This window comes from Piliocolobus tephrosceles, chromosome 8, assembly GCF_002776525.5.
Source record: "Piliocolobus tephrosceles isolate RC106 chromosome 8, ASM277652v3, whole genome shotgun sequence".
NCBI lineage: Eukaryota > Metazoa > Chordata > Mammalia > Primates > Cercopithecidae > Piliocolobus > Piliocolobus tephrosceles.
The window spans coordinates 13,481,931-13,494,419 of record NC_045441.1 but is presented as its reverse complement, the minus strand read 5'-3'; the positions used below and the strand labels follow the sequence as shown (position 1 = coordinate 13,494,419).

The following is a 12,489-nucleotide window of genomic DNA, read 5'->3' as shown; positions in this document are numbered from 1 at the left end:
TTTTTTGAGGCAGAGTCTCGCTCTGTCACCCGGGCTGGAGTGCGGTGGCTGGATCTCAGCTCACTGCAAGCTCCGCCTCCCGGGTTTACACCATTCTCCTGTCTCAGCCTCCTGAGTGCTGGGACTACAGGCACCCGCCACCTCGCCCGGCTAGTTTTTTGTATTTTTTAGTAGAGACGGGGTTTCACCGTGTTAGCCAGGATGGTCTCGATCTCCTGACCTCGTGATCCACCCGTCTCGGCCTCCCAAAGTGCTGGGATTACAGGCTTGAGCCACCGCGCCCGGCAAGTTTAACAATTCTACCATGCTCCTGGGTAGACCGACAGGCTTGAGACTACGCTGGGCTGGCAGGAGTGTGTGTAGAACAGAAACAGATCAGCAGAGCGTGCCAATTCAGGACACCTGAAGTCAAGGTCTGTGCTGCAAACTCCCTGCCACTACTGAGCGGTGTCCTTTCTACTGCCCACTAGGGACAGTCTATTGATTATGAAAGATTAACGTAGTCAATTACAACCTCAGTAATTTAGGAAATCCCACTCCCAGCTCCAAGTGTGACTAAAATCCTTGACAGGCGAATCACTTTTCCTTACTCAAATCAACCACATATCTTCATGTCTACAAAGGGTGGAGAGAGTGTAGAGAAGGCACAAACTTAAGACCCAGTTTCTGCCCTCGAGGAGCTGGTAACTTGGAAAGGAGAAATCACATCACAATGTAAAGAGTAGATGTTATGAGGGTAGGGATGTGATCCAGTAAGTAGATGCAACAGAAAGTCGAGTGCTCAAGGCTGGGCACAGGCATGTGGCTCCGGCCTGCAGTCCCAGCACTTTGGGAGGCTGAGGCGGGAGAATCACTTGTCAAGTGGGCAACAGGGCAAGACCACTCCTCCAAATTATGAGACACGTCTCATTTAATCCTCCCAACAGAGGAGTTTCTAGCTCTCATTTGGGGAAAGTAAGGCTCAGGAGGGTAAAGTAGCGTAAACCAAAGAAAATGACTGGGCAGACGCCACGGCTCACACCTGCAATCCTGGCACTTTGGGAGGCCAAGGCAGGGAGATCACTTAAGCTCAGGAGTTTGAGACCAGCGTGGGGAACACGGCAAAACCCCATATCTACAAACAGGTAACGTTTGGGATTTTGACAATCATCAAAAATGGTTAAGCTCTCAAAGGTCAAGCCTTTTATTTGATAAATATCATTTATACTACCTACTATAAACCATAACAGTATAGAGAAGAGCAGTCACTTAAAAACAAAGAGTAGTAGGTAATGGGTATACAGAACAGGTCACTATATTATGCTTTGGTTCATGTTTTAAATTTTCTATATTTTTCTGTAATGTTTTGCATATTCAAACAATCCAACTATACAAAGTCATCTTTGCAAAAACTGGGAAAAACTGAACACTGGGTACTGGAAAACCTGTTGGTTAAAGAAAAAAAAAACCCAAAAAACTAAGCCCTTATCTGTTAGAAACATACTCAAGTATGAAAAGCATGTTAAGAGGCTGGGTGTGGTGGCTCACACGCCTGTAATCCCAGCACTTTGGGAGGCTGAGGCAGGTGGATCACCAGGTCAGGAGTTTAAGACCAACCTGGCCGGCCAACATGGTGAAACTCCATCTCTACTAATAATACAAAAATTAGCTGGGCACGGTGGCAGGCACCTGTAATCCCAGCTACTCGGGGGGCTGAGGGAGGAGAATCGCTTGAACCCGGTTTGGAGGGGCGGGGGATGGGGGTGGCGGAGGCTGCAGTGAGCTAAGATCGTGCCACTGCACTCCAGCCTGGGAGGCAGAGACACCATAAAAAAAAAAAAAAAAACAAAAAAAGGCTGGGCTCCATGGCTCACGCCTGTAATCCCAGCACTTTGGGACGCTGAGGTAGGCGGATCACCTGAGGTCAGGAGTTTGAGACCAGCCTGACCAACATGGAGAAACCCTGTCTCTGCTAAAAATACAAAATTTGCCGGGCATGATGGTGTATGCATGTAATCCCAGTTACTCAGGAGGCTGAGGCAGAAGAATCGCTTGAACCCAGGAGGTGGAGGCTGTTGACCTGAGATCGTGCCATTGCACTCCAGCCTGGGCACCAAGAGCAAAACTGTCTCAGAAAGAAAGAAAAAAAAAAAAAAAAAAAAGAAGGCCGGGCGCGGTGGCTCAAACCTGTAATCCCAGCACTTTGGGAGGCCGAGACGGGCGGATCACGAGGTCAGGAGATCGAGACCATCATGGCTAACACGGTGAAACCCCGTCTCTACTAAAAATACAAAAAATTAGCCGGGCGAGGTGGTGGGCGCCTGTAGTCCCAGCTACTCGGGAGGCTGAGGCAGGAGAATGGTGCGAACCCGGGAGGCGGAGCTTGCAGTGAGCTGAGATCCGGCCACTGCACTCCAGCCTGGGCAACAGAGCGAGACTCCGTCTCAGGAAAAAAAAAGAAACAAAACTATATATCTACTACGGTAGTCAAAAATTGCTCTGAAGTATGTAATATACTTACCAACACTAAGATGAGGATTAAAGTTAAAAAAATAAATAAATAAAAACTATTTTAGAATGATAGGTGGCTAGGATTAGCCTTAAATTATCCTAGCCCACACCTCCACCAGGGAAGACAGATGTAACAGAAATAGCCAAAATGTTTATGAGGTTAAAACTGGGAAAGGAATTGAGTTGTTGAATGGGTATAGAGTTTCTGTTTGGATTATGAAAAGGTTCTGGAACTAGATAGTGGCAATGGTTACACAACACTATGAAGGTATTCCATGCCACTAAATTGTACACTTAAAAATGGTTGAGGCTGGGCGTGGTGGCTCATGTTTGCAATCCCAGCACTTTAGGAGGTCAAGGCGGGAGTATCCCTTGAGGCTAGTTCAAGACCAGTTTAGGCAACAAAGGGAGATCCTGAGTCTACAAAAAAAAAAAAACACAACAAAAAACTAGCTGGGAAGGGGCAGGGTGGCTCAAGCCTATAATCCTAGCACTTTGTGAGGCCAAAGCAGGCGGATCACTTGAGGTCACGGGTTCAAAACCAGCCTGGCCAACATGATTGAACCCCCGCCTCTACTAAAAATGCCAAGTGTGATAGCAGGTGCCTGTAATCCCAGCTACTCAGGAGGCTGAGGAAGGAGAATTGCGTGCACCCAGGAGGCAGAGGTTGCAGTGAGCAGTGAGCCAAGATAACGCCACTGCACTCCAGCCTGTGCGACAGAGCGAGCCTCCGTCTCAAAAAAAAAAAAAAAGCACTAGCTGGGCTAGTTTGAAGTTATACTGAGCTATGATTGTGTCGCTGCACTCCAGCCTGGATGGGGGGGGGGGGGGGATGGCAATGGTAAACTGTTATGTATATTTATTACAGTAAAAAGAAAACTATGGCCACAGTGGCTCACACCTGTAATCCCAGCACTTTGGGAGGCCGAGGCAGGCGGATCATGAGGTCAGGAGATAAAGACCATCCTGGCTAACACTGTGAAACCCCGTCTCTACTAAAAACACAAAAAATTAGCCGGGCGTGGTGGTGGACGCCTGTAGTCCTGGCTACTCGGGAGGCTGAGGCAGAAGAATGGCATGAACCTGGGAGGCAAAGCTTGCAGTGAGCCAAGATTTCGCCACTGCACTCCAGCCTGGGTGACAGAGTGAGACTGTCTCAAAAAAAAAAAAAAAAAAGAGAAAACTAAATAATGGCTACATTAGAGTTTCAAATACTAGTCTCTACCTTTGTTTACATATTAAAATGTTAAGATTAACTTTTAAATGTTAGAAAAGTGAAGGACTAGGCCAGGCGCGGTGGCTCAAGCTTGTAATCCCAGCACTTTGGGAGGCCGAGATGGGCGGATCACGAGGTCAGGAGATCGAGACCATCCTGGCTAACACGGTGAAACCCCGTCTCTACTAAAAAATACAAAGAACTAGCCGGGTGAGGTGGTGGGCGAGGTGGCGGGCGCCTGTAGTCCCAGCTACTCTGGAGGCTGAGCCAGGAGAAGGGCGTAAACCCGGGAGGCGGAGCTTGCAGTGAGCTGAGATCTGGCCACTGCACTCTAGCCCGGGCGACAGAGCGAGACTCCATCTCAAAAGAAAAAAAGAAAAGTGAAGGACTAGAAAATTCCTGCCCAATCTAGACCCCCTGATATTCTTCCATTAACAAAAAATTATTTAGGGATGGGCACAGTGGCTCACATCTGTAATCCCAGTACTTTGGGAGGCCGAGGCAGGATTGCTTGAGCCCAGGAGCTTGAGACCAGCCTGGACAACACAGCGAGACCCTGTCTCTATTAAAAAACAATTATTTAGCTCAAGCAACAGTTCTTTACATCTGTGCAGTCTCTGAAGAAGGCCAAGATGTAATCCTTTGGTCCTATTCTCGCCTCAAGGGCCACACCTTTCTTCCATTCAGCAGTCCCAGAGACTTAAGAGCTGCTGTTTCACTGCTGCTAAGGCTTCTTTCAAAGGTCCTCAACACTGAAGCTGCGCAGCCCTTCCTGTTAAGATGAAGTTTCAGAGCCTGGCCATCCTGACTATCATCTTCTTCTTCATAGGCTCCAGTGTGCTGATGCCTTAAAATATGGTTCCCAGAATGGTTCACAATATTCCACATTTATAAAGCAAAGACCTATACTGATCTCACAACAGGTCTTTGCATTAATACAAACCAAGGCAGGGGCACCAAACTGCATTACTCATGCTTTTCCACCATGCACTTGAAGTATTTAAAACAGGAAGAAAAATCACAGCTTCAATTAGGAACATCCTTGGTAAAGCAGTAAAAATGAATCATGACCCACTTTTTAATACCCTATGTTATGAAACACGCAAAGCACTTCTCCTGCATACACAAGCATGATGGCTGCTCCAGGAAAAGCGCTTGAGCTACAAGCTGAACTAGCTGTTCTTTCTATAGAACAGCATTTTTCACCTGAAGGGAGCGACAACAAACTATGGTTATTCAGACATGGGTGTTAGTTTTTTAAAAATGAAGTTAGTCTGTTCCCTGAAGTAAAACAACAGTATTTGGGTTTTTTTGTTTGTTTGTTTTGCGACAGGGTCTTGCTTTGTCGCCCAGACTTGAGTGCAGTGGTGCAATCACCGCTCACTGCAGCCTCAACCTCCAGGACTCAAGTGATCCTCTAGCTTCAGCCTCCCAAGTTGGTGGGACCATAGGCATAATCCACCACACCCAGCTAATTTTATTTCTGAAAAGACCTTGTCCAGACTGGGCTAGAGTGTCCTCCCGCCATGACCTTCCAAAGTACTGGGATTACAGACATGAGCCATGGCGCCTGGCCAAAGTAACAGTATTTGTTGCCAATGGTAGAAGTCAAGCTTTCAAGCAAGAATTTCAGAAAACTGTATCCATCAACATAAGCCTGACAGCCTTTCAATACTCATAGACTTTTCTAACATCCATGGTGAATGTGACTTTGATACTGTATAACAAAATGGTATCAACATTTGGAAGATCCGCATGGCTCTGCCTGGCTCAGTAAACAGGACTTTTCGAAATCACCAACACATTACAAATGTATGCACTGGTAAAGGATCCAGTCAGACAGAGTACAAGATAGAGTGACTTTTTTTTTTTTTTTTTTTTTGATACAGAGTCTCACCCTGTTGCCCAGGCTGGAGTGCAGTGGTGCAATCTGGGCTCACTGCAAACTCCACCTCCCAGGTTCAAGCGATTCTGATTCTACCGCTTCAGCCTCCCAAATAGCTGTGACTACAGGGGCCCACCACCACGCCCAGCTAATTTTTGTGTTTTTAGTAGAGATACGATTTTGCCATGTTGGTCAGGCTGGTCTCAGACTCCTGACCTCAGGTGCTTCGCCCGCCTCAGCCTCCCAAAGCCCTGGGGTTACAGGAGTGAGCCACCATGCCTGGTCAAATGATGAAGTTTAATGTAAAAGTATTAAGAGTTTATTGATAAGGTTTCAGGTTCCACATTGCAACTAACCTTCACAGAAACTACTGCTTACTGAGTTATGGTATAGAATCAAATATGAATATCCAGAATTACCTGATTATTCCTCCCATTTCCAACTACTTATCTGTGCAAGGATTAAGCTGCTCCACAAAAGTCAACCAAAGTAACACATTCCAAGAGTGGAGACAGATGCAGGTATAACAAACCAGTTGTATCCTATTAAGCCAGACATTTAGAAGCTCCAAAAATGTGAGTACACATGAAAGACAGGGGAAGAGTGTGTAGAACAAAGGGAGGTGACGGCCCCCCTAGCCCCGTACTGGAGGGCCAGGCTTAACCAGAGGCTTGTCAACCATGGAGCAGTCACATACTTGAGCACCTTCGGAAGGTCCTGATCAAGACGGAAAATCACATAAAACATGACACGGGGAAACTTCGAGGAACATTCAACTTACACAAAAGAAATCTTAGACACACACACAGCTGTCACTAGGTTCTATCAAAATCACACAATCACACTCATTTCGTGCCCAAGTGTGCAGGTCTAATCAGCTACACATGATGCAAAAGCACCCAGGCGGCAAATACTCTCCTGAACCTTCTAGGGGAAGCTGGAAACCAGAGTGTGATCCTGGACAGACATTCAGAGTCTGCTTTGTATGTTCTAAGCTTCCAGGGAGACTCCTTAAAATTGTGAAGTCTTTCCAGAACACTAAGCTTAATTTCTTTTCTTTCCTTTTTTTTTTTCTGGAGACAGTCTCACTCTGTCGCCCAGGTTGGAGGAGTGCAGTGACATGATCTCAGCTCACTGCAACCTCTACCTTCCTGGTTCAAGCCATTCTCCTGCCTCAGCCTCCCAAGCAGCTAGGATTACAGGTATGCGTCACGACACCCGTTACCTTTTGTATTTTTAGTAGAGATGGGGTTCTGCCACGTTGGCCAGGGTGGTCTTGAACTCCTGGCCACAAGTGGTCCACCTGCTTCGGCCTTCCAAAGTGCTGGGACAACAGGCATGAACCACTGCACCCAGTCACTAAGCTTGATTTCTAACAGAAATATAAATTGTGGCCGGGCGCGGTGGCTCATGCCTGTAATCCCAGCACTTTGGGAGGCCGAGACGGGCGGATCACGAGGTCAGGAGATCGAGACCATCCTGACTAACACGGTGAAACCTCGTCTCTACTAAAATACAAAAAAAATTAGCCGGGCGTGGTATCGGGCGCCTGTAGTCCCAGCTACACGGGAAGCTGAGGCAGGAGAATGGCGTGAACCTGGGAGGCAGAGCTTGCAGTGAGCTGAGATCACGCCACTGCACTCTAGCCAGGGCAACGAGCAAGACTCCGTCCCAAAAAAAAAAAAAATATATATATATATATATAAATTGTAGGCTGGGTACTGGCGCTCACACCTGTAATTCCAGCACATTGGGAGGCTGAGGCAGGAGGATCCCTTGAGCCCAGGGGCTTGAGACTACCCTGGGCAACATAAGGACACTGTTTCTACAAAAAAACACAAAAATTAGCCGGGCGTGGTGGTGCACCCTGCAGTCCCGGCTAGTTGGAAGGCTTAGGTGGGAGGATGGCTTGAGCCTGGAAGGTCAAGGCTGCACTGAGCTATGCCTGCCACTGCACTCCAGCCTGGGTGACAGAGAGATTACATAGATGGATGGATGGATGGATGGATGGATGGATGGATGGATGGATGGATGGATAGATAGACAGACAGACAGATATAGATAGATAGATAAAGGTTTCTAACTCATATGTGGGGAAAATGAGGCTCAGAGAGGTGAAGGAACTTACTTCAGATCACACAACTAACACATGACTGAACTGATAAAACTTTGGTCTGCCTTATTCCAAAGCCAGGACTTTTGCATCAACCTCTTAGCAGAGACCTCTTAGCAAATCCAAGTATTTCTGGTAACACTTTTCACAGAGGATAATGGTTTGGAATTAAGCAATGGAACACTTGGAGTGAAGAAAGAAGGATCACAAACCCAAATGACTTGACATTTGACAGGTAAACAGCATTTTAAAATAAGCTTTTCAACAGATTTACAGCCCCTAGCATCAGTGAAAACTAGCTGTAGTTTTTATACACTGCTTTCCTTCCTTTATATATGTCTTAAAATATGCTTAGAGACAGGAAGTAGAATGGTGGTTGCCAGGGACCTCAGGGAAGGAGGGCAACAGGAAATTACTATTCAAAGGGGACAGCGTTTTAAGTTTTACAAGCTGAAGAGTTAAGGAGCTGGACAGTGGTGATTATTTGTACATTACAAATACACTCAATACCCCTGAAATGTATACTGAAAAATGGGTAAAATGACACATTTTATGTGTAGTTTACCACCATAAAAAATTTGGATAAAAACGTGCTCACAAATTTAGATAGAGATGCTAAGCTTAAAGATTCAAAGGTTAGAATTCTAAACTCCTAGGCTGGGCGTGGTAGCTCATGCCTGTAATCCCAACACTTTGGGAGACGGAGGTGGGAGGATCGCTTGAGTCCAGGAGTTCAAGACCAGCCTGGGCAACATAGTGAAACTCATCTCTATTTAAAAGAGAATTTTAAACTCCCTAACTGAATCTTGATAAAGAATAAATTTGGAGTTTTGTCAGTTTTTAGATGGCACCATTTCAGCCACCTCAATTCTTGCCACCTCCAAGTTCCACCCTAATTCTCAGGATTGGTGGTTTTCCGCTAAAGACCCATAGCTTTGTTGCAATTAGAAATGTAAAATCAGTATTACTCTGCACTTTACTGCCAATGGCAAATGAGAAACTGGAACCTCACAAAGATAATCTAGCAAACTGCAAAACAAAGTCCATTCAAGATCTGGTACAATCAACTCTTGATCATTTGGAATTTTGTTTTGATTTGCTTGCTGAACAATGCAATCCCTGATTCTCTCCCTGGCCGCTGGGGACATGCCTTTATAGGCTCAGGGGAAAAAAGCAGTGGTTCAATACTGTTTCCTGACAACTGCACTGGTTATTAAACACAACTACAAAATAAACTCACGAGGATGTGTAATTACCAAACTATGTTTTAAGATTATAACTGTTTTTAGAGTTCAGGCCTACCATTTCTTTCACCTGTGACCCAAGTGATTTAGAGGTGAGATGTATTAGCCTATCTGAGGCATTTTAGACAAGGGAGAAGGTGCCTACACAAGTACCAAACAAAGCAGTATTAAAAATGCTTTCCATAGGTGGCAATCTTCTATGATGCTTAAGCACTGTAAAGCAGTGACATCTGTTCATGTGGACATAATTAAACAGTTGAGGCTGGGCAAGGTGGCTCACGCCGGTAATCCCACCACTTCGGGAGGCTGAGGCAGGAGAATCGCTTGAACTCAGGAGGCAGAGGTTGCAGTGATCCAAGATCGCACCATTGCACTCCAGTTTGGGCAACAAGAGCGAAACTCCATCTCCAAAAAGAAAACAAAAACAACAAAAAAAACCCACAAAAAACATATGTATAAATGAATACATAAATTCACCAACAGGTTTTTAAAACTACTTTTAAAAGTAGCAATACTTTACGTACTTTTACATGCATATGAAGCCAAATAGAAAATTCCAAGTCAGACATAGAAGATGCTTAACAGTAAAGAGACTTTCTATTAGGAAGTTTAAATGATGCTACCTAGGAGACTTTCCTATCAGTTTTTGGAGTATACCTGGGGCAAATGGCTAATATTTTCATTTGCCTGTGGATATTTGAAATTAATAGCATCTTAACAGAAATTTACTTTTGATTGTTCCAGGCACTCCCCAAATGTTAAAATTTGACACCAGAAGAGCTGGCAAATGTGTCTGAAGGAATATTTTTTTTTAAATCCCACACTCAGTTTAACAAGGCCACCTTTTGTAGTTCCAATGCAACTAAAATTTAAATTGACCACGCTGTTTAAGAATTTTTCTGGGTACTGCTGTGAACGTTTTTTGGAATTAGAAAAAAAAAACCCCTAGTTATTAAATTTCGAAATGACTTGAGAACAAATTTGATGTCTAGAAACCTAACCCAAAGGCGATAATTTCATGTCATCCAACATTTATTTCTTTTTTTATTAGCAAATAAAATGTTCTTTGGAATGACAATAGCTCCACCTACCCCAACACACTTCCACGTTACAGCATCATGAATATTAGCTACACTCCTGCACTGAAACAAGCTTTTGTTTGAGCCGTTCCCAAACCAAGGTATTCAAAGTGATCATTCTTCAACAAACAAAGATACTTCTGGACGGCACCCCAGGAGACCGAACACCTCAGTGTGTACTATTGTGTTGTTATCCTGGGAAAGTAATCCTTTCTGCAAGAAAACACAAAGCCTAAGTGTGTCCTTGACAAATAGCAAGATGTTCATAGCCTATATTCTAACGAGGCAACTTGTATTTTTTTCTTAAAGTGCAGATTCCTGGAATTAAACACCAAGAGCTGTCTATTCAGAGATGTTTCTTTTAAGCAAGGTGTTTCAAATATACATAGTTGTCTGCATTTGACAACGATCAGGACGAGGCTAAATGCGGTTTCTTCTCCAGGTCAGAGCGAGAAACCAGGGAGAAATAAAATTGTGCCAAAGAGCACGCAGCACCTGTCAAGGCACTGTGACCCAAGACAGATTAACACGAAGCTACGAAGGATTTGTTTCCTCGGTCTCCCCCCGCCCGCAGGGAGTCGTACCATCCCCGGGCTAGAGCCGCCAAATCCCTGCCTCACACGTAGGGAGAAGGGAATTGCTCCTCTTGGCTTCCGACCTTCCCCAGTCGGCCGGCCTCATGGCGAAGGGGCCAGGGGCCTGCAGAGCGGGCAGACAACGGAGGGCCGCGAAAGAGGCCAGGACCGGAGCGGGACAGGCCGTGTGGCCCGCACCCCGGCGCCGCAGCTCAGCCCCGCTCTTGTCCTACCGTAGGGGGGATGGGGCTTGAGGCGGGCGCTCGTCTCCGGGCACTCGGAGCTGCCGCGGCCGAGGCAGGGCAAAACCGACACGTTGTTGTTGGCGGGAAGCAGTGGAAGGGATCCGCCCCGCGCGCAAGACCCCGAGCACCCAGCCGCCGCCGCCCCGTCTCCGAGCGCGCCATTTCCAGGCCCCGGCCCTCCAGGCACCGCTGCTAGGCCTCCGCGGGCCCCCGGGCAGGCCCCCGCCTCCCGCCGCCCGGGCTGAGCGCAGGACTGCCGCCACCTTGACGGCCCCGACTCCGCCGGTCCCGCAGCCCCCGCCGGGGCCCGCGCACGTTCGCCTCACCCTCTGCCGCCGCCGAAGCTGCTGTAGGCCCGATCGTCGTAGGTATCGAAGTCCGCCATTTGCCGTCTCCGCTCCGAGAGGAACCAGGGTGAGCGAGGAAGGACCCCGCAATATAACTCCCCCCGCCCCGCCGCCGGGGCTGTCCGCCGCGCCGCCTGATCGCAAATCCTTCGGACGCATGCACGCGCGCGCGCGCGCGCACGCACGGTCGCTCGCCGCGCCGCGCCGCGCCAGGCCCTGGGCCCACGGGCAGCTGCTAGCGCCGTGCGCCCTGCGGCCCACGTGGTGCGGCGGCGCCCCAGCTGGACTCATGCCCCGCCGCCGCGGCCCATTATGTGCTGGCCCTGAGGCTGCGCCCGCGGCTGCCTCCTATCCCCGCCGCGCCCCGCCCGTGCGCGCCGGCCTTCCGGCAGAGCCGGCGGGGAACTCCCTCTCCGGTTCGCCTGGAACCCTGCGTTTCGGCCTCCAGACCTGGCAGGGACCGCGGAGGCCTGTCACGTTTGGACCCGCAAGTGGTCCCCGGATGACACCCAAGTAAAGGCCACCTCCTTCTCCAGGCAGGAGCTGGCCACACGATGAGGATGCCCCGGAAGGGGGTGCGAGGCGGTGGGATACAGACTCGAATCCTGCCTTTCAGGGCTTCCTCGCTGACTGGTATTGGGGGGTTTTGAGAGGAGAGAGTATAGGTGGTTGGTGGCTTAGCAAGAGAGACTGCACATCTCGGTGTTTTGCGGAAGTCGTTGCCTTGGAAAAAGAATTGGATACTGATGTGGATTCCATCATCTGGCCATAACAAAACATGGTTGTGCAGTGAGAATTAATTACACGGGTAAATTTCCAGGTTTGTGATTGAGATGGTGGTAATTGTGGGTGCCACAATGTTGACAAACCTTAATTATCTAGGCACACTTTAAAAGAACCTCATAGAATTGTCTTGTAATGTGTACCTAGGTATCTTACGCTTAACCATTACTTTTTATTATTTATTTATTTGTTCGTTGTTGAGACAGGCTCTAGCTCTGTCGCCCAGGTTGGACTGCTGTGGAACAATGGCAGCTCACCGCAGCCTTGACCTCTTGGGCTCATGCCATCCTCCCGCCTTGGCCTCTGGAGTAGCTAGAACTGTAGGGGGGCAGTACCCCGCCTAATTTCCTTTTTTTTTTTTTTTGAGACGAAGTCTCAGGTTGGAGTGCAGTGATGCAATCTCGGTTCACTGCAACCTCCACCTCCTGGGTTCGAGCGATTCTCCCGCCTCTGCCTCCCGAGTAACTGGGATTACAGACGCACACCTGGCTAATTTTTTTTTTTTTTTTTTT

The 12,489-nt window shown here is 47.7% G+C and overlaps 1 protein-coding gene across 2 annotated transcripts in view; it reads right to left on the bottom strand.

The window, feature by feature from the left end:
* The window catches only part of EIF4H (eukaryotic translation initiation factor 4H), a 26,472-nt gene extending 15,048 nt beyond the window's left edge, over window positions 1-11,424 (bottom strand). For both annotated transcript variants that reach the window (XM_023218671.1, XM_023218672.1), the window contains exon 1: window positions 11,174-11,424. In XM_023218671.1, the coding sequence (XP_023074439.1) occupies window positions 11,174-11,232 (59 nt within the window). In that variant the 5' untranslated portion in view covers window positions 11,233-11,424. The remainder of the gene's footprint in view (window positions 1-11,173) is intronic.
* Window positions 11,425-12,489: the final 1,065 nt, after the last annotated feature.